Source organism: Esox lucius, chromosome 14 (genome assembly GCF_011004845.1).
Source record: "Esox lucius isolate fEsoLuc1 chromosome 14, fEsoLuc1.pri, whole genome shotgun sequence".
Classification (NCBI taxonomy): domain Eukaryota; kingdom Metazoa; phylum Chordata; class Actinopteri; order Esociformes; family Esocidae; genus Esox; species Esox lucius.
In genome coordinates this window covers 18,921,321-18,943,386 of record NC_047582.1, presented here as the reverse complement: position 1 = coordinate 18,943,386, position 22,066 = coordinate 18,921,321, and the positions used below count along the sequence as shown (strand labels likewise).

The following is a 22,066-nucleotide window of genomic DNA, read 5'->3' as shown; positions in this document are numbered from 1 at the left end:
GCGATCACTCGCGTCGCCTCAGTTTTTAGTAGATGTCTCCAAGACCTGCCTAAAATAAGCATTAGTGATGTCCATCGAATTGTTGATGCCTGGTCCCCTGCTCCAACAAGCAAGCGGAACAAGGGATTCAAACTCTACATATCGAGTTATCTGCACAACTACGAGGGTAAGTAGTTTACTGTGGTGTGCCGGCCGCCTATCGGCTAAGCTATTTAGCAACGTGTTCCTTTATAGTGTAGTATTAGGCAGGACAATACAAGGATAAAAATTCACCCTAGCCTCAAAAACGGCAAAAGAACGCTGGCTGAGCTGGAGCTAGCGCGTCCCCATAGTAAGTTAATTGAAACGAACCTTCGTTTAGCCTCTTCTAACCTGAATGAAGCTTAAAATTCCATAGCCTCAAAAAAGCACCAAAACAGGTCTCCTCTTTTTACTACTGTAGCCACATTTCACAACGAAACTGAAAAATAACAACTGGCATAGGAAGTGAACATCTGGTCCTATATGGTATTAATTGCACTTAAACCTGTGTTACGTGGAAGTATATAAAAAAATCGCCTTTTCTGACTATTTCTAGTCTAGCGTTTGAAGCCATATTTTATCAAAAAGAGGACATTCTCCTGATTAAAATGATGCCCAACTTAAATGAGTCACGTACATCATATCACTTTTTTCGTACAACAGCATCACTCATCTTGTCGTGAGTTTAGGTGTTTACTAATGCGGATGAGTATTAGTAAGTAAACCGGAAACTGCAAAACCGACTTCTAGACAAAAGCGGATCTTCGTCACTACGCTGGTGCACAGAGTCTATTGAGCCGCGCCATTTCGTCTTCGTTTGTTGTTATCTAAGCCATGCTAGTTAAAATTGGACATCCCAACCAAAATAAAAAAAACGAATACAATAAGCAACGCAATTCACGAAGCAGGATCAAATGTATTGTTTTTAATCAATGTTACATTTCTGCTAGTTCTTGTTACGAACCCTGTGGCTCTAGCAGTCTAGGGTGGCTGGTACGGAGACCCGTAACATAAAACTCATGCAAAGTGTTGTAGTGCACATGAACAGTGCGAACAAATGACACAGACAACCAAAGCTACCGTCAAACATAAAACGTTTATTATAAACACATGGTAAAGGGGCTGAGCTGGACCCAAGAAATGAAATGAAGTCCAAACACCCCTAATCTGAACTTAGCTGACTACTAACCCATACAAAAATAGTGGGTGGTCCACTCAGTTCTAACTAGTGTTTTTAGACAAAGATTTCCTACGGGTTGTGTATGCCCAAGGGCGTCTTGTTAAAAAATAAAAATAAATAATCCCAGGGACAAAAGGGACAAACAAACACATGTTGAATAAGGACTAAACAGCAAACAATTGACTAGACAACACCAAACAAAACACAACAGCAATACACAGTCATATGAAACAGGACGAAGTGAGATGTGCTAAACTAAATGATGTATGAATGAACAAAGTGTCTGTCTATCAAAAATGGTGTGTATCTCAAGAGCGTCTATGTCCATGCGGGGTGAAGCAAAAAAGTTCCTCTGGAAGAACCAACTGATTGGGTTTTTAAACCAGGGATGTGTGATGTGATTGGGTAATGGAAAAAAGAACTGGTGGTACAACTAGGATGGGTGTCCACTGATTGGTCCACCTCAGGAGTCAGGCGATGCACTCATTACTGCCAGGTGGGAAACACCAACGAGCACAATCAGGAACATAAGGGACACCTGGGGAAACGGCAGGAGGGGAAAAACACAAAGCACATACAGGGTACCTGCATGCGTAACAGTTCTCACCAAAACCACTGTAACAACCCTCTATAAACAATCATCGCTATCAACGAAAACATAATATATTTTGAATTGTATAAATTGATTGGTTTTCATGTAAGTCTATTAATATGGAAGTCATCACACACAACAGTGTCTAGCATTTCTAGTGACTGGTGACACAACAAAACTTCTGGTCAGTGTTAATACTATCTGCGAAAATATTGGAGATTTTGCATATATTCTCATGTAATCAAGGAATGTATCAATATGTTAATCACACTCATACAACTAATCAGTATGGTAATCTGTATAATCACCGATATACAATGTGTGTGTCCTACATTGGAAATAATCAGAGGATGTACTAAACATGAGGGCCTGACTGCCCTGTTATTTTATGGGGTTTTCAAGGGCCGCGCCACCAATATTTAACAACAATGGTTTGTTGGGTGAATTCCAGAATGATAAGAAATAATGGTGCCTGATCAAAGAAGATCTGCCCAAAGAATTAGCATAGTGGGACAGCCATGTGGCGTTATACCAGATGGTACTGCTTAAAATTGAGTGTCCGAGGTTCGAAAGAAAAGTTGTTCCGCAGACAACTCAGCTTTTTTTAATCTTCATTAAACTCTATTTTGGATTCACAAGTTCCTGAGTCTTTGCATCTTTTTTGACTGGAGATCAGAAATGTTTTCCAAAACAAAAATAGCTGTTAAATCACGCTGATAGCGGAGTTAGGATTTGGAGTAAGCAGCATGAGTCCATGAATACATCCTGACTTGTGGTGTTGGTGTAACTGAGTGGGTAATGTTTTTGGGGGGCACATGTTTGGTCCCTTGAGCAATGTCCACAGTATTGCTGACCAGGTGGATTCATGGATACTTACAGCAGGATAACACGTCCCATCACAAGTCATGTATTAAGGGACCATTTTTATTACCACTGGCATGCAACCCTCCAAAATGTGTCTGGCCTGTAAACAGAATCCCTTAGCTGGCAAAGTGAAAAACAACTGTTCTGTTTCTGCGCAAGATTGTTAAACAGCTCTTTCACTCAGGGAGAGCAGGGTCGGGCAATAACAAAACCAAGGTCAGATGGTTATATTGCTCCACTTCCACTAAAGGCCATGATAGAACTTGAAATGTAAATGTGAAATAATTATTTTCTTTGTAAAAAACTCTGTCACAGTTGGGAAAATCGATTGTGGTAAATTACATATGTATTTTATGTGCTGAATGTCAGTCGTGGCTTTACAAGATGACCTTTTCTTACATCTTTGCCAAGGAGGAAATGCCTGCTTGGGGGCTTGCAGTAGTCTTGTTTATGACGATATACTGGGAGCACTCCATGTATATCAATTAAACACAGAGACAGGAATGTTTCAAACAGCAGTACCATGGTGAAAACTTTGTCGTTAAGAAGCTAATCATTTTTGTTTTGAGCCAGCTATATTTTGATGTCACTATTTTTGCTCATAGTTATGGTTTGGTGTTCTGTGCTGAGATGCAGCAAATGTAAAGACCACAAAATGTAATCATAGTACAATCATCACTGCCGACTATGTACACAAGATCACAAAAAAAGAACTACCTAATGCAGAAATATTTTAGGGGAGGGAGAGCAATATAACCTTCTCACACTGCCCTTGGTCTAGCTCAACCCTACTAGAGAGCTGCCTGCTGAGAGAGACAAACCAACAATTACTTCAAGCAATTTCTGAACTTACTGACACATCATAGTTACAGTAAGTCGGTGGTGGGCTCCCTAACCAAATGTTGCTTTGGGCACCAAAAGGCTAGTGCAGGTAATGGCAAAGCAGGTAAGTGATTCTTGATATATGTGTTCTCATTCAACTACCTTCTAAAATAAAGGTACAAACTGTCATTGTATTTTCATTTTCTAGAAACAACAAATGTTAGACAAGGTAGCTAGCTCCACTTCACTCATCGACTTCCGTTTGAAGTCGGCTACTTTCGGTCAAACGCGACCGCCATTTTTATGTATCCGCAACTTCCGGTGTTATTATGTGAATTATCATCAGAACCAGACTAGATCAATTGACTGGATCTCTTAAAGATTCTGTGACCTTTCAGTGGTTGGTTCTCAGTATAATAATAGACCTACTGAATTACAAACGACACATTTAATGTCAATAAATATAGAACACTTTATCCCTGTCTAAATAGCGACCTTAATTTTTGTAATACTTCCTCTGTGTGGTGACGCATTGCAAGACGATTGGCAGTCGTACAGCTGCGCGAAAGACCATTACTACATACACACAGGACGACATCTGTTCATGGGGGAGAGGAAGCATGGATCCGATTCAAGAAAAACTGGCCAAAGAGGTCGACATTTATCGTGACACATGGATCCGCTTCTTAGGTATGCGATACAGTGTATGATTGTTTTAGGATATCTAGAACGAAGAATCGTTCTTTCTGTCAGAACAAGTACTGGACTAATCGAACAAAATGTACAACAAATTCTACTACTCTGTAGCTGGGTAGAAGTCAAGCTAGCCGTTTGACTTTGCCAATCTGCGTTGTATTATCTCTAAAGTATTTAACCATATAGTTATGGTTTGTTCTACATTTGGCTTTGCATAACTTATAGATATATAGCTAGTCAAATTACTAGTGCTTTCATATACAACTACAGCGGGTAGAAAACTAGTTAGGGGTTGCCAGTTTCGACTGGCGTATATGTTCTCCTTCAAAACCCATTAGAGGAGAAAGCCATATAGGTCAATCTGAACCTCTCCCTCAACGGATTTTAAGAAGCGAGGCGAGCGAATAGGAGACTAAGAATCTTTCTTTGGTTGCTTGTACATTTTTATTTTAACCGTTTTTAGAAGTAAACTTTGAGCTTCAAATACCTGAGCGATAGAGGGCAGTATTATCGCCATCTTCAACATTTAGAACTTAAAAATAAGCAGTTTCACGAACTAAGTGCCGTTACTCATCTACTATACTTTAAGAAGTAAATATTAAAAGAACATTTAATCGCTGTTTTTCCTTTTCATGTGTGGGACGTACTGCTTAGCCTCCAATTGTATTTGAGAACGAAACACGGAGAAACATAGGGAAAGGTCCAGTTATTTATCGGTAGATTGTAAATGTTTTTATAGATCTTTTTAAATTATATTCGGTTATAAATAAAATATCTTAAGGAATCACACTTGACATTGGAATGCGGCACATTGAAGAAACCCCTTACCCCAGCACAGTGTCATATCTAGAAGCAGAATAAACTGCATGCTCATACACTGGTGCACCTTGTGCTGGGTTAGGGTTTTCCTCCATAAGCTGCCTCACTTTAGAAAACTAGGCACTACCTTACACCTGCAGAACACTTTACCATAGCCGGAAGTAGGGGTGCTGCAGCACCTCCTATGCTGCCTCAGTACCCGGTGGCTGTTTGCTGGTCGGCGAGACGGGCGTGTTGAACCGCATGCAATATACATGTTAAAATCACCTTATGCTTGTAAATGATACACAGATTCCGTCCATTGACATAGCATGCTATGGTACGGCCAACATGGGCGGTACTAGCCCATATAGTACTGCCCATGTAAATGAAGTTTACATGTTCTGCTAAGGAGCAGTGGCAAGGGATGGCCAACCGTAAACGCCAATGTCTCAGATCCCAGTGTGACATCTTAACTTCTCTTCCAGATTAACTTGTTTGCCTGAACTGTATAAAGGAACTGTATAGATGACAGAACCTCCCAGACAGTTTTTGCCCCTTCTCGTCAACATAAAATCTTTACTTTACTGGTTACAGGAATAACTGCATAAGTTATGTGATTCCCATTTGAATGATAAAAGTGTTGACCAGAGTTGTATGTCGGATCATAAACAGGCTTGGGGGTCAGCTGTCCTGACCCGTCTTTCCTTCTGAAACATTTTGATGACCTTTGTGGAACAGCCGGGACTTCCCCTTTTCTCATTGGAATCTGGTTTGTTTCAGAATTCTACATTGTGATCAATAACCCTTCCATTGATATTGGCAGACAGTACATTTTAGCTGCTGTCTGCAGTGATTTGACATTTTCTGCTGGGTTCTTATTGGACTTGGGTGACACTGAAAAGAGCTGTGTCACTAAAATGAACCCCATGGCCAGCTGCAGATAGGTGACTGTTGGTGCTGGCATCACATCTCTGTGTTTCTCTCTCACAATCTCTGCTGTCCGGACTCTTACTGCCCCTCTCCTCGCCCTCCACCTGTCTGCTCTTTACTAGTGTTATGTTTTTGGTACAACAGAACTACATCAATTTCTGAGGGAACGCTGTGGTTGCCTTGCTGGATCGCTAAGGCAGTTGCAGTGTGTTGAGGCTTTATCGATCCTATTTTATTTGTCTGTGTGGTTTAGAGGCCTTTTATCTGTGTGCACATTGAAACATCTTTGCTGTTCAGTCAGAAGGAATTTGTCCTTTTGGCCACTGGGTGGCAGCACCGGGTCAGTAGCAGCGGGGGCTGTGGAAGCATTCTAATGACAGGCGAAGGGCATTATAAGTCATTCCGACCCTGTTGCAGCAGACGGTGCATATTGCTTCAAAGGTCACCGCCCATTCTCGAGATGTGTCACAGGGGTTATTGCTGCTAACCAGTGCCCCGAACAAAAGACAATATTACTGTGCCCCCCTTTGCGTGGTGGGGGCCAAGAAAATGTGAATTATTATTCTAATACATTTATGTTTTACCTCAGGCCACCGGATCTGCTCCAGTGGGGGTTGGCTATGATTTGTTTAGAGGCTGTCACAACTGTGAGGCAGTTAAAGCCTTAATTGCGCTCATATCTTAACTTGACATGTCGTCTTGTGTCCACAGGCTACGCCAATGAGGTGGGGGAGGCCTTCCGTGCCCTGGTGCCGGTCAGTGCTGTTTGGGCCACGTACGCGGTTGCCACTGTGTATGTTTCTGCTGACGCTGTTGACAAAGGGAAGAAGGCTGCACTGGTGAGGAAGAAGAACATTTTTTTTTTGAAGGAGAGGCTCTCGGTTCTTATTTTTATCCTTGATTTAATTTCTGTTATCCTTAGCTATCATCTGTTCAAGGTGTTCTCGTAATTTATTCAACGTTTTAAATGATTGTCCTGTGAAGCATTTCACATTGAAATAATATTTTTCAACATGCCAAAAGGACATGTAACAAAGAACAGAAACCCACCACATTTCTGAGACATTTAGTGGCCTGGAGCTCAGAATGTCACCTTTCTTTCCGGTCTATCCCTGTGCTGCAGCTCCATGGGGACAAACCCGGGAAGACGACCAAGGTGGCTGTAGCGGTGGTGGACACGTTTGTCTGGCAGGCCCTGGCCTCAGTGGCTATCCCAGGCTTCACCATCAACCGTGTTTGTGCTGCCTCTCTCTACCTCCTGGGCCGAACCACACGCTTGCCCCTCTCCGTACGCAAGTGGACCACCACGGCCATCGGCCTCTCCACCATCCCTTTTATCATCCACCCCATCGACAGGTGTGTCTGGCCGGGTCTCTGTGTGTGTGGTGGGGGGCACCTTTGTACCAGTTACCTGTGAAAGGGAGACCGTGGTGTCTGTGTGTGTGAGAATGGGACAAATGGGAGCGCAGTGTTTACTTTGGCAGGTTTGCACATCAATGTTTATAAACCCAAGTGTGCCAAGGTATTAGCCTGCAGTTAAATGTCTCAGCTTGCCTGTGTTAGTGTACGCTAGTCACCGAGGGGAGAAATCCAAACATTACCTTTGCGAAGGAGATTACATCATTTTAAGTGTCGTATTAGGAGGCACACTTGGTTTTTGAGGAGAGCTCTTTATGGACATACTGAATTCTTTTTTTATTTGTTTTGCTTGAGTGCTTTATTTATTGTTTGTGTGGCAGTCATTGTTGTATTTGAATCCATGGGGTGTAATTGAAGAGCGGGTTATTCAGGGACCAGATTGTCAGAAGTTTGAGGTTCTGTCATCACATCTCTGGGTGGTTCTAGTTCAGCCCCAGTGGGGAGAGACTTGCCCACTTCTGGTTGACATTGTTGTTATCAGTTTGATCAGTGGGAAACCTGCAATTTCTGCCCACGGCTTGTTTTCAAATGATGATGATTTTACAGAAATATAAACGCAACATGTGAAGTGTTGTTCCCATGTTTCATGAGGTGAAATAAAATATCCCAGATGTTTTCCATACCCAGGGAAAAGTTATTTTTCAATTTTGAAGTCTACTTCCCCGAAATGATCGGCCCTATCCCAATAAAATGTTGTATGTAGCATCCATGTGCTGCTATATTTTCCTACTAAAACAATATATCTGCTATGAACCAATTAACTTGCACTAAAGGTCTTTCCTGGACAATAGTGTAAGCTCTTGCACTAAGCAAAATCCCACATTAGAGTTTAACTGGATTTCCCCTCTATGTCAACAGATTTAGGAGATGTAAAAACATGGCTTTCATAGTACCACTGTGTGGTTAGTCTGAACCTGCTTGTACACATTATCGTTGTTGTGAACATGTTATTGTCACTTGTACCCACACAACTACAGTGAGGGTAAAACGTATTTAATCCCCCACTGATTTTGTACATTTGCCAACTGACGAAGAAATTATCAGTCTATCATTTTAATGGTTGGTTTATTTTAACAGTGAGAGACAGAATAAAAACAAAAGAATCCAGAAAAACGCATGTCAAAAATTGTATGAATTGATTTGCATTTCAATGAGTGAAATAAGTATTCGACCCCTCTCAATCAGAAAGATTTCTGGCTTCCAGGTGTCTTTTATACAGGTACCAGGCTGAGATTAGGAGCACACTCTTAAAGGATGTGCTCCTAATCTCAGTTTGTTACCTTTATAAAAGACACCTGTCCACAGAAGTAATCAATCAGGTTCCAAATTCTCCACTCTTTGGCTTCAACTAGTTGTGTTTGGAGGAGGAGGAATGCTGCCTATGACCCCAAGAACACCATCCCCACCGTCAAACATGGAGGTGGAAACATGGAGGGGGGGGTTTCTCCTAAGGGGACAGGACAACTTCACTGGATCAAAAGGACGATGGACGGGGCCATGTACCGTCAAATATTGGGTCAGAACTTCCTTCCCTCAGCCAGGGCTTTGAAAATGGGTCGTGGATGGGTATTCCAGCATGACAATGACCCAAAACACACGGCCAAGACAATAAAGGAGTGGCTCCAGAAGAAGCACATTAAGTTCCTGGAGTGGCCTAGCCAGTCTCCAGACTTTAATCCAATAGAAAATCTGTGGAGGGAGCTGAAAGTTCAAGTTGCCAAACGTCAGTCTTGAAACCTAAATGACTTGGAAAAGATCTGCAAAGAGGAGTGGGACAAAATCCCTCCTGAGATGTGTGCAAACCTGGTGGTCAACTACAAGAAACGTCTGACCTCTGTGATTGACAACAAGGGTTTTGCCACCAAGTACTAAGTCATGTTTTGCAGAGGGGTCGAAAACGTATTTCACTAATTAAAATGCAAATCAATTTGTAACATTTTTGACATGCGTTTTTCTGGATTCTCACTGTTCAAATAAAACTACCATTAAAATTATAGACTGATCATTTCTTCGTCAGTGGGCAAACGTACAAAATCAGCAGGGGATCAAATACTTTTTTCCCTCACTGTATTTATTCCACTTGTATATACATTATACTTAATACTGGTAGATTTTTTTTGCACTCTATTTGCTTCCATTGCACATTTGGAATTGCTATATGTAATGCATTTGCATTAATTGCCCATCTATACATTCCGTGTGTGCACACTTAATACTTTTAGTACATTTTCTGCCCTCTTTTTGTACTTCTGGTTAGACACAAACTGCATTTCATTGTACTCTGCTTGTGTACTGTACTGATCTTTTGTTCACCAAGGTTTCTTAAGTTCTAAATATCAGTGCCTGATTCATAGGTGTTTGTGTTAGACCTGTCCACATTCTTTTACTAACCTGTTTCTAAAATAGTTGGGATGCTGGGTAAAATGCTAATTAAAAACAGAATTCAATTATTTAAATAATTTATCCCTGTATTTAATTGAAAATAGTACAAAAACAAGATCTCAAATGTTGAAACTGAGAAAAATAGATGACCATTTTATACCCAATCATGATACTGACCTGTTGCCAATTCGCCTAAATTCATCTAATGTGTAGATAGATGTATAATATTTTAGCAATGCACAACTTTTTCAATCTTTTGTTGCCTCTGTCCCAGCTTTTTTGAAGTGTTCAAAATTCATATTTGAAGTGAGCATATATTTTTCAAGAAACAATTTCACATTTGATATGTTGTCTTTGTACTAATTTCTATTGAATGTAGGGTTTAAATGATTTGCACACAATTACATTATTTTTCTTTACATTTTACCCAGCGTCCCAACTGTTTTGGAAACGGGATTGTAATGGTGGCTAGGTTTTTTTCATATTGACATCTGGAAAGTGTTGCGTTTTCAGTAACTCGTCCATTGGCACGCCAGGGCCAATTACGTGCAGATTGGTCATTCTGTTTCAGACGAGTAGGGATTTAGGTGTTTTAAGAAAATTCAACATGGCAGAAAATCTATCAAGACCGACTTCAAATCCTAGAGGCAGATTAGTTCCTTGTCTGGAGACAGACCTGTGCACCAAGTCTTACAACATTACATCATACAGGGTAAGGGCCGTGAGGTCCCAGTGTGTCCCATGGTATAGCGCCACCATGTGGCCAACTGGCATAGCATTGCTTTCAGTCCACTTCAGTAGGCCTGACCCAACACGCTAAGAAGAGAGCGCTCCTTTAGCTAACGGCTACAGTTGAGCTTAAAGGCACTCGCCCTGCCACAAGGTGTTGCTAGAATAACCGTCTGACCATCCCTTCTCTCTTTTCTATAACCAAATGGACCTCTAGGTTTCTGGGCGGGTGTGTAAATTGTAACAGCCCTGCCAATGTTCAAGTTGAGGTCCCATCCTTGCTGTCTTTAAACCCTAAAACCGTCTTCCTTATCTACACAGGGGAGTTGACTTCCTACTGGACTCCAGCCTGCGTAAGGTTTACGGTCACTCTGCTGGAGAGGGTCTTGACAAATGATGAGTCCAAGCATCTGCTGCCTGTCCCTGGCCCGGACCGATTAGCTTCACAAGGAAGTTCACCCTCTGACACCGGACCTCCATCAGCCACTGCATCGGAACTCTGATGAACACGTTACAGTGACAGCACTGTGAAACATAAAGCCAGTTACTGAAGGGTTACTCAACTCCTGTCCTCCAGGGCCAATGTACTGTTTATGCACTTGTCTATGCCCAGCTTTCATTCAGTTGTATTTAAACTCCAAAGTAAAGGGACTTGTGGCTCTTTTGCAAAGCAATTACATTGTATCAGGGAAAAAGGTATGCATCTAACAGTGTTGCCCTCCAGGACTGGATTTGAATAACCCAGGCTGCAATTCTCGTGGGGAACCCATCTTTTCATTTTCAGACCACCACTTTACACATTCTGTTCGTCTAACTCGCTGTTAACCATGTTCTTTGAATACATGGCTCAATGTCCTGCGACTTGACATTGAGACTTTTTTTCATTACATGTGAACATCTGTCTTTCCTGTAAATTTCCACAGCCAAAATAATGTCTGTGTACAGTAGTTTTTCACTTTTAACAGACCTCTACAGAGTATGGTGAATGGTATGCATTTATCAATGTTCATTTGTGAGATTACTTACTGTGCTTTTTTTTTTCCTGTTTCATTGCACTCATGGATTTCCATGGTTGACAAAATAGGTTACAAATCTTGCAGTTCTTGTTGGCTCCTAAGGTTCACTTTGGTCACTTTTTTAAGGCATAGAATGCTATGCTTTGTAATGGTAATGTAACAGATGAACCAGAAAGCGTATTATGAAAATATACATTTACTGTCATTATTGTAAAGCTATTAGGATGGTGGTTCTCAAACTGTGGGTCTGGGTCCCGTCATGCGGCAGGGATCCAGCTGGGCTGTCGGATGTCATTTTATGTCCATAAAAAATATTGCAAAAGAGAAACTTTTTTGCAATGAAAGCACTTCTAGTATAAAAATCACCAAAAAAATCACAAATGTAATGGTTTAACATGTAGATTATTTTTTTTTACCTAGACTATATATTTTTTTATAATAGCCTTTCATCTTTAAGATTTTTCTGTCTACGAAATAACAGATGGTTGATCAGGTCCTGTTGGATTTTGTCTGGACATGTTATTTCTGTTGCCAAAATGTTTTCCTTGGTCTGTGTATTTTGTTTTAAGGCTAAACCCTTATGCTGGGTTGCGGCTCCCAAGACCCTTCAATTAGTTGGCTAGAAAATAAAAAGGTTTGGGAAACTTTGCTTAAAGCTACTCTGGAAGAGGAACCTACTGTGTACTATGCAGTGCTGCACTTTTCAAAAAACCCATCTGTATGACCATTTTGATTTGCTATTGCAATATGTAGATTACAGTGACAAACTAAATCAGCAAACGACGCCAGTAATTCATCTGCTGGAACTAACATTTAGCAATAATTGTCTTTTAACTTCTCTTTTATAAGCACATTTCTGTGTTTTTAAATGATAGTGTTTACTTTTTTTGTGTCCCCCAACACACATCTTTATGGTAGTTTGGTGAAAATGTTTTGTGTTGGTATTGTTTATTTCATTTTTATTTGTATGCTGGAAATTTGAAAGAATGTTTAATTCAGGGTTTTCTCACAGATGTAATCATTTAGTAGATTTTACAAGTGTTCATGTTCCATGTTTCGGCTCTTAACCCTTAATGTTTAAACCTTTGGTTCAAATCAACAACTGATGTTCATTTTTATTTTCTTGTTGGCATGTAATTAATACCTCCGGCAACTGCCCGGACCCACCTGCCTGTCCCGGCTCACACCCACCTCACTGTCCCGGTCCTGTTCCGGCCCACATCCCACCAGACCGTCCCACTCCTGTCCGGGCCCACATCCCACCAGACTGTCCCGGTCCTGTCCCAGCCCACATCCCACCTGCCTGTCACGGTCCTGTCCCGGCCCACATCCCACCTTCCTGTCCCGGCCCTGTCCCAGCCCACATCCCACCTGCCTGTCCCGGCCCACATCCCACCTGCCTGTCCCTGTCCACCTGGTTATATAGCTGACAGATTCTGTTTAAAGACTCTGGTCATAGCCTTGCATTTATTGACCTGCTTGTCTTCTGGTCATGCACAAACACTGACATGACCCAAAAGGTCATGTACTCTAATAATCTTCACCTGGCACAACCAGAAGAGGACTGGCCACCCCTCAGAGTCTGGGTCCTCTCTAGGTTTCTTAGGACCCTGCTAGGGAGATTTTCCTAGTCAGATTTTAGTTTACATTAATTCTTGTTGCTTGCTCTTTGGGGTTTCAGGCTGGGTATCTGTAAAAGCACTTTGTGACAACTGCTGATGTAAAAAGGGCTTTATAAAATAAATGTAATTGATTGAAGAATTATAGTGTCACTGCAAGTGAAATCTATTCTGTAAAGGGCAGCTAATTAGTTATTCCACAACTCAGTCTTTTATTGATGAACTAACAACTAACAATGTATTCATATCAAGGACTTAAAAGGAATTTGCATTTTGTATTAATTTGACACTTGTTTGAATAAATGGGCAACAATAACCAGTGCGTAAACCACGTCATACAGACTGACGCAGATATAAGTAATATTATTTTAACTTGTGCTAGGACAACAGTTACTGGCAACACTCGCACAGATCTGTCTCAGCAGAATCCTCTGGGAATTATGATTGACAAATCTCACCAAGAGATGTTGTTGACAGGTTGGACAAATTGCGGCATTGATTTTAAAAAACACTGGGTGCTTGGAGAAAAATATGTGCAGTCATCTCTCATTCCCTACAGATGATGTACTGTACTGCAATATCACAACCTTGGTTAACCAATGAAATGCCTACAATGCGACTGTCAAAGCCAATCAAATCAAGTGATCAGCCAGTCAATCTAATGACAGTAATCTATCCTGATTAAGTAAGCAATCCATGGCTGACAGCAGTTTTTGTCATTAACTAGTACAGGCCAGGTAATGTGAGTGCTGACACCAAATGATCTTTAGACAATGCTCTGTTCTAGATGATTGTGGCAATGGTTGTGGTCCGAACAGGGTCTGCCAACCACTGATAACCTAATGTTCAAATAAGGTCCTTGGATATCCTTTTAAAAGATTGGATTCAATTACCTTCTGCCATATGGAAACAAATTCAGTGTTGGTGGAAGATGTACGCGGCTGGTTAAAATGAGCTTCATCTGTGCCAAAGGCAGTTTTCCAGGACCACTGTACCCTGTCCAATGTACCCCCCTCCCCAACAGATCCATAGAGGATGTCATTTCTAGCACTATTCACAGTCACAACACACCTGGAGAAGAGGAACACCTGTGTGAGGGCTGTTCAAAGACTAGTTCAGCATTCAACATTATTGTTCCCTCCAAACTCTCACATAGGTGTTCCATTTCTCCAGGTGTGTCTGATACCACCCTGTTGAACAGGTTACTGGACTTTCTAACAGCTAGATCTTAGGCTGAGGGGATTGGCAACAACGTCACTAACTGTTAACATTGGTGCCCTGCAGGGGTGTGTCTTCTGTCCTCTCTTGACCTTTGACCTCCACACTGGCATTGTGATGCACAAACGTCAACCTCTCCCTCACTGTCACCAAAACAAATCAGATTGTTGACTGTTGGATCTAGAGTTAGCAGTTTCAAGTTCTGTGTTCTCATATATTATTATATTTGAGTAGTTTAGGATACATTATTATCTAGAGTGACTTGCAGGAGCAATTAGGTATGCGTGTCTTGGTCTTTAACTCGTTTTGTTCTTGCACTTGTCCAGAACCTGGATGTTAGTTTGCCCCATGTATCCTATGCATATGACAAAGAAACCTTTTTTCTGCCTTTGTGAAAGTCACATCAAATTCTGGACCTCAAAAACAGTTCCACTGTTTGTACTTTGTTGTTCTCCTCTAATTATGGACTGATGGGTGCAATTAGTTATCAGATAAAACAGAACCAGAAGGCTCATAGGCTGTTGAATATCACTGTCTAATACTGATGTGGAAACTGATTACATGATACATCCACCAGAGGGCCTCATATGATGTATTCTTGTTTTCGTCATACACGGGCAGTCTCATTTAGCCGTTAGAAACGTAAACTCTGCTGTCGAGCTACTGCCATCCAAAAGTTTTTATCTTATGCTGATTAAAAACTAATTTTAAAAGATAAACTTAACATACCACCAGGGGTCATATTGACATGTTTTCTACACAAATCTGCCAAGATCATGTTGGGTACAGCTTCAATAATGCATGAACGCACAGTTGGCATTGAAAAGCATCAGACGCCAACAACTTTCCATTTGACTTTCTTTATAAAACGCCCCAGTAGTCATTAGTCTCGTTTCCTTGCTCAGACGTTGCATAAATCAGCCAATGGTTGCATGCCACATCATAGTCATTGACCGAGGGATACTTGTGGTCAGCTGATACTTAAAATACCTATCCAGGGATGGTAAGATCTGTCAGGCATCTGATCTGAGGATTATGGCTACTCCTTTGGTACACATTTTCAAATTTTTTATGAATCAGTTGGCCCAAAGAGACAAAGAGCTGATTCACTGAACAGTTCTTAGGAACTGTGAAAAAGGGAGCATTGTTCAATTCTTCACCCTGATAACTAAATCCCCTTTGGATTCGTCTCTGACTGGTGAAGGCCAAGTGGCAAAGAGACCCCCAGCTCATCCAGACACCAGTCGAACCTCTCGTAACAATTCATGACAGAACATTGAAAATGACAAGATGAAAAGACAAGCCAACACAATGATTTGTTGCTCTGACTGTACTTTCTTATACTTCCCTGAAGACCCAATCCAGCTTTTGACTTCAGTCTAATTAATAAATTACTTCTGTGTAATTCTGTTGCCAAAGGAAATGAAGGTCCCTGCCCCTCCCATATTTGGAAATCAATTAGAATATACACCCAGCTGAGATGTTGGCATTTTGTCTTTTTACAGAATGTTACAATGCAGGTTTGTTATTCACATACAGGACACCAGAAAGGTGCACCTCCAGTTTGTCCTTTTTCTTTTTCCCTACAAGGGAGACACTCTCCAGGTATTGGATCCAAATGCATCCATATTTTAGTAGAAAACATGCCCTATCACAATAAGCCCTTTACATTTATTTTTTTGTCTAATGTAAAGGGCTCTGTCATAGACTCACTCAATGAATTTCATAATTTCATTAGACTAAAGTATTGAGTAATTAGATTACTGTACAGAAGTCTTAGGTACCTGGAAGTTGAACTAAAACTAATTATTTGGGTATTAAGTGTTTATTTATTAATAGAAAAATAGCTATAAATGGCTTTATTTCGACTTTCTCAGTTCTGTGTGTTAAAACTGCTTTCCTGTGTTGGAATTGTGTTGTTGTACTTCAACAAGGCGTCCAACAATAATGTTTTTATCGAAGTAGTATAACAAAATGGTCATAATATTTCTGCAATAATAGTGGAATGATGTGTTTCAAAACATATACTCACCAGAAATGTTTTGGGGCGCATACAAAGGTACATCTTAAAATGCAGAAATTCTGCTGGTCAACAGAACATACACCAGCTTTGGTTGTCAAATGGAAAATAAACATCTTCCTTCCATCTTTCCTCAGACAAGAAATGGCAGACTGGATCAAAGTGAAATGATTTGGTCACACAGTTCACTCAATTTCTGTTCAAGTGAGAAGACACTGAATATTGTAGGAAACATTATGCCATTTAAACTGCTTTTTAATATTGTTGAATATTCTTAAACATTTTCTAAGCTAGTCATCAAAAGTGAAAGCAAAATTAGCCTGAGTCGATGGAAGTGTTTATTTGAATACGCTAAATCCTATACTTCAGCCAACTTCAAGGTGGGATTTTCATCTGAAACAGAAAATACACTTTGATTTTTACTGAACAGTTATGCCTCAATATAACAGCCATATTGCCACGATGGGAAAAGTCTAACAGAATGGGTTTTGTGATACTGTAGTGTGATAGTCACTTGCCACACTCTAAAGTCATAGTGTGATATGGGCTGAAATGTGTAGATGTCCCAATGTTTTTTGTGTCTGGATGAGATAAAAAGTGGGCAGGCATTCAGCAATACATTATGTATTGAACCCCTGCTGGAATTTGTTTCAGGGAGCATCATAAGGCGCAGCCAAGTGGAAATGCTGCATGGTCACTTAAGGCCCACTATCTGTGGTAACCTCTGTTCATGAGGGGATCATCCTGGGTGACCCTTCCAACTGTCTTTTGACAGGTTTTTATTTTGTTTCTCTTTGTATAATGTGATGTTATTACTATAAAACATACATTGGCTCTCCTGTCTTATCCGTAGAGAATAATTGTCTTCACAAAAAGAAATGTCCTGATCAACATTTTTGAAATTATGAACAAACTCTAAACTTGGAATCTATGACATGTTATATTTTGATTACTGTACATGAAAAACATATGGTATAAGACATGTAATTGATATCTGCCTCAAATTAATTATGGGCCAGATCTTCAAAGTCAGTTTCAAAAAGCCAGCAAATTCTCTATATGCAGTCCTCCTAAACCTGGAATAGTTTTCCTGAAATACATCTGAAATATTTGGATTGGAACAGCTGTTGTCCTTGAGCGAAAAGAAATGCTGATAGATTTTTTGAATGAATTGTCCTATTACAGAGCCAACAACACTCTTTGATCTTATACCATCAAATTACAGAGGAACACATCGATACCACTGTCTAGGCGTCCCATTTCTGATGCAGTATGTTGGCACAAGCCAAACACAGAGAGAGTATTAACTGGAACACTAAAACAAAAACAAAAATGAATTCCTATAAAGCGGAGAATAAGCATTGCTGCTCAGAGTAATTCAATTGTTTTTCAGTGCCCAGAAACAAAGCTTTTGAGCATTAGAGAGGCATGTGGAAAGCACCATATGCTGGACGTCAAGCAAGCACCATATGCTGGACAATAATGTCCGATCAGGATGCATTATATTGGGCACTCTAGACTCACGCAGGGGGAGAGACCTTGGCAAGGCAGATACATTATTTTCACAGACACGCATCATATTAATTAGTAGCAGAGCCACAAATCTGGAATTTTGAAGGTAAACACGACATAAATGACTATGGAACAAAAACGCTGAAAGAGCTACAAACACATTGTATAATGGACGTAGGATTTATACATGATACAGTCAAACAAACAGGGCGTTTTCTTGGAGATTATATTACACCAAACTTCAGGGTTATGACAGCCTGCAGAAAAAGCATGAGACCTGTAGCCACTGCAGTGCTTTCAGGAAGTGGAGTGGCTTTGGCCCTTTCTCTGGTTGGACTGCTATAATCTTCCTTGGTGGAATGATGGATGAGTTGGTGTCAGCCTGTGTTCATTATAATGCAGAACATCTAGTTTTCTGTTAGAAGCCCTGTGCTCCAGGAAATGCAAGAGGTATAGTCTTGGGGGGTAAGAGAATTTCACGTCTGATACAGAGGGATCTGCTGGGGCTTTTGTTGATTTACCACCTAATGAAGATGGTCTTATTCTGTGTTCTTTTAAACCACTTACATATATTCTCAGGGCTGTGACTATAACATATTTCAAGGCTCGCTTTGCACACTCTGTCACCTTCACCTAACACAGCCATTACTGGTGTGTGTATCTGCGGGAAATATGTAGGTCATGCCTATAAAACTATTAAAACGATAAATGATTCAAGATGGTTTCTCCACCTAAAGCAAAGCTTGTCCATGAGGGAATGTTTTCAGTGAGTTAAATACAACACGGTGCCATGTCTTTATTTGTAGACCCAGGTTGTTTCCTTGATAGGCTACATTTATCAAAACACAACTTAAGTAATAGCAGTTCCATTTCAATGATTAGAGTATTTCTTGAAAGCAGTCGGAGTCAAATGATTTATGTCCACTGTGCCAGCTGGTATTTGTGGATGTGATGGACAGACACACAAACACACAATAACAGGACTTACTAGAATCTAACAAGACTAACCAGAGATTCTAGACACAGGCATTAGATGTAGCTGTTACAGCAATGCATCTTTCCCTTCTAATCTAACTCAAGCCACAAGATATGTTGTGAGAAAGAACCTGTTGTATTGAAATAGATTGATCTAAGTGAATAGCACTTCACTGTATGAACCATCTTGCTTCTCACCACAAAGGTGTAATGCTACACAGGAGAGTGCTTTAGAGGCCTGGAGGAGGTATTGAACTAGGAAAAAAGAAGGCTACAAATGAATTCTAGCTTGTTCCTTGAGCAGGGGGATCAATAACTGCAAGAAGGCTGAGAGCTCACACATCTGATTCATATCTTAGTTTTTTCCTAGTTCAATACCACAAGGCAACAAGCCAGAGTTGTATATTTGCTGGCCAGATGTAGCAGGTGTTTCCTCAATACTTGCAACCATCTATGCACCTTGAAAAACAGCATGAGTTGGTTAATAAAATGTGATAGCTATTACCATCTCATGATAGATGTTTATTAGGTTCCACTGTTTGGTCAATTAATGTGCAAGCATAATTTTATTTAAGAATTATATTTTTATATAATTTATTATATAAGAATATATATATATATACAGTGGGGAGAACAAGTATTCGATACACTGCTGATTTTGCAGGTTTTCCTACTTACAAAGCATGTAGAGGTCTGTAATTTTTATCATAGGTACTCTTCAATTGTGAGAGACGGAATCTAAAACAAAAATCCAGAAAATCACATTGTAGGATTTTTAAATAATTAATTTGCATTTTATTGCACGACATATGTATTTGATACATCAGAAAAGCAGAACTTAATATTTGGTACAGAAACCTTTGTTTGCAATTACAGAGATCATACGTTTCCTGTAGTTTTTGACCAGGTTTGCACACACTGCAGCAGGGATTTCGTCCCCCTCCTCCATACAGACCTTCTCCAGATCCTTCAGGTTTCGGGGCTGTCGCTGGGCAATACAGACTTTCAGCTCCCTCCAAAGTTTTTCTATTGGGTTCAGGTCTGGAGACTGGCTAGGGCACTCCAGGACCTTGAGATGCTTCTTACAGAGACAATCCTTAGTTGCTCTGGCTGTGTGTTTCGGGTCGTTATCATGCTGGAAGATCCAGCCACGACCCATCTTCAATGCTCTTACTGAGGGAAGGAGGTTGTTGGGCAACATCTTGCAATACATGGACCAATCCATCCTACTCATATAAGAAAAGCATCCCCAAAGAATGATGTTTCCACCTCCATGCTTCATGGTTGGGATTGTGTTCTTGTGGTTGTACCCATCCATCTTCTTCCTCCAAACATGGCGAGTGGAGTTTAGCGCAAAAAGCTCTATTTTTGTCTCATCAGACCACATGACATTCTCCCATTCCTCCTCTGGATCATCCAGATGGTCATTGGCAAACTTCAGACAGGCCTGGACATGCGCTGGCTTGAGCAGGGGGACCTTGCGTGTGCTGCAGGATTTTAATCCATGATGGCGTAGTGTGTTAGTAATGGTTTTCTTTGAGACTGTGGTCCCAGCTCTCTTCAGGTCATTGACCAGGTCCGGCTGTGTAGTTCTGGGCTAATCCCTCACCTTCCTCATGATCATTGATGCCCCATGAGGTGAGATCTTGCATGGAGCCCCAGACCGAGGGAGATTGGCCGTCAACTTGAACTTCTTCCATTTTCTAATAATTGAGCCAACAGTTGTTGCCTTCTCACCAAGCTGCTTGCCTATTGTCCTGTAGCCCATCCCTGCCTTGTGCAGGTCTACAATTTTATCCCTGATGTCCTTACACAGCTATCTGGTCTTGGCCATGTGGAGAGGTTGGAGTCTGTTTGATTGAGTGTGTGGACAGGTGCAGTTAATACAGGTAATGAGTGGAGAACAGGAGGGCTTCTTAAAGAAAAACTAACAGGTCTGACGGAGACTAAATTCTTACTGGTTAGTTGGTGATCAAATACTTATGTCATGCAATAAAATGCAAATTCATTATTTAAAAATCATACAATCTACATGCTTTGTAAGTAGGAAAACCTGCAAAATCGGGAGTGTATCAAATACTTGTTCTCCCCACTGTGTGTGTGTGTATGTGTGTGTATGTATATATGTATATATATATATATATATATATATATATATATATATATGTATATATATATATATATATATATATATATAGATATATATACATGTAAAAAATGATTCACATGAAAACAGGAGTTGGAATCCAGTTGTGGAGTGTCGTTTATTTCATAGTAGCTGGGCAAGGCAAAAATACGTAGTCAATGGTCAAGATGCCGAATTCGCAAACAAAATACAAAGAAAAGGTACAAAATCCCAAGGCAGATAGAATGGTCTAGGGACAAATACAGAAGTAATACACAGGTAGTGAAAATAGCAGTTGATTCTAAGGTTTACAATGTCTCCAAAGGCTTTAAACAATACTTCTCATTGCACCAAAGGACAGAACAAGCTAAATAGAGAACCTAATGAACAACAGGTGCATAAGAACACAGACGAAACCAATAGCGATAATAAACTGAACCAAACATAGATTTTGAGCCACAAGAATGACACAGAAACATAACTGAAACCAAAATGTCTAAGCAACGGTTAACAAGGAGAAACCAAAAGAAAAAAAAAAAAAAAGAAACACAACCTCACAAAATGTCTTTGTTTCAGATATTCAGTTGCCTTAGACTTTTGCCCAGTACTGTATATATACAGTGGATATAAAAAGTCTACACACCCCTGTTAAAATGCCAGGTTCTTGTTATGTAAAAGAATGAGACAAAGATAAATCATGTCAGAACATTTTTCACCTTTCATGTGACCTATAACGTGACCTACTCAATTGTAAAACAAACTGAATTTTTTTATATCTCACAATAACCTGGTTGCATAAGTGTGCACACCCTTAAACTAATAATTTGTTGAAGCATTTTTTGGTTTTATTATAGCACTCAGTCTTTTTGGGTAGGAGTCCTTTGACATGGCACATCTTGACATGGGAATATTTGCCCACTTTTCTTTGCAATAGTGCTCCAAATCTGTCAGATTGTGAGGACATCTCCTGTGCACAGCCCTCTTCAGATCACCCCACAGATGTTCAATTGGATTCAGGTCTGGGCTCTGGTTGGGCCATTCCAAAACATTAATCTTCTTCTAGTGAAGCCATGCTTTTGTGGATTTGGATGTGTGCTTTGGGTTGTTGTCGTGCTGAAAGGTGAACTTCCTCTTCATCTTTCTAA

General features: G+C 40.4%; 1 protein-coding gene across 1 annotated transcript; it reads left to right on the top strand.

The window, feature by feature from the left end:
• Window positions 1–3,880: 3,880 nt before the first annotated feature.
• mtfp1 (mitochondrial fission process 1) lies at window positions 3,881–13,403 on the top strand. The gene is made up of 4 exons (XM_010877818.5): window positions 3,881–4,169; window positions 6,618–6,745; window positions 7,030–7,262; window positions 10,758–13,403. The coding sequence occupies exons 1-4, from the start codon at window positions 4,100–4,102 to the stop codon at window positions 10,831–10,833; spliced, it is 507 nt and encodes a 168-aa protein (XP_010876120.1). The 5' UTR covers window positions 3,881–4,099; the 3' UTR covers window positions 10,834–13,403.
• Window positions 13,404–22,066: the final 8,663 nt, after the last annotated feature.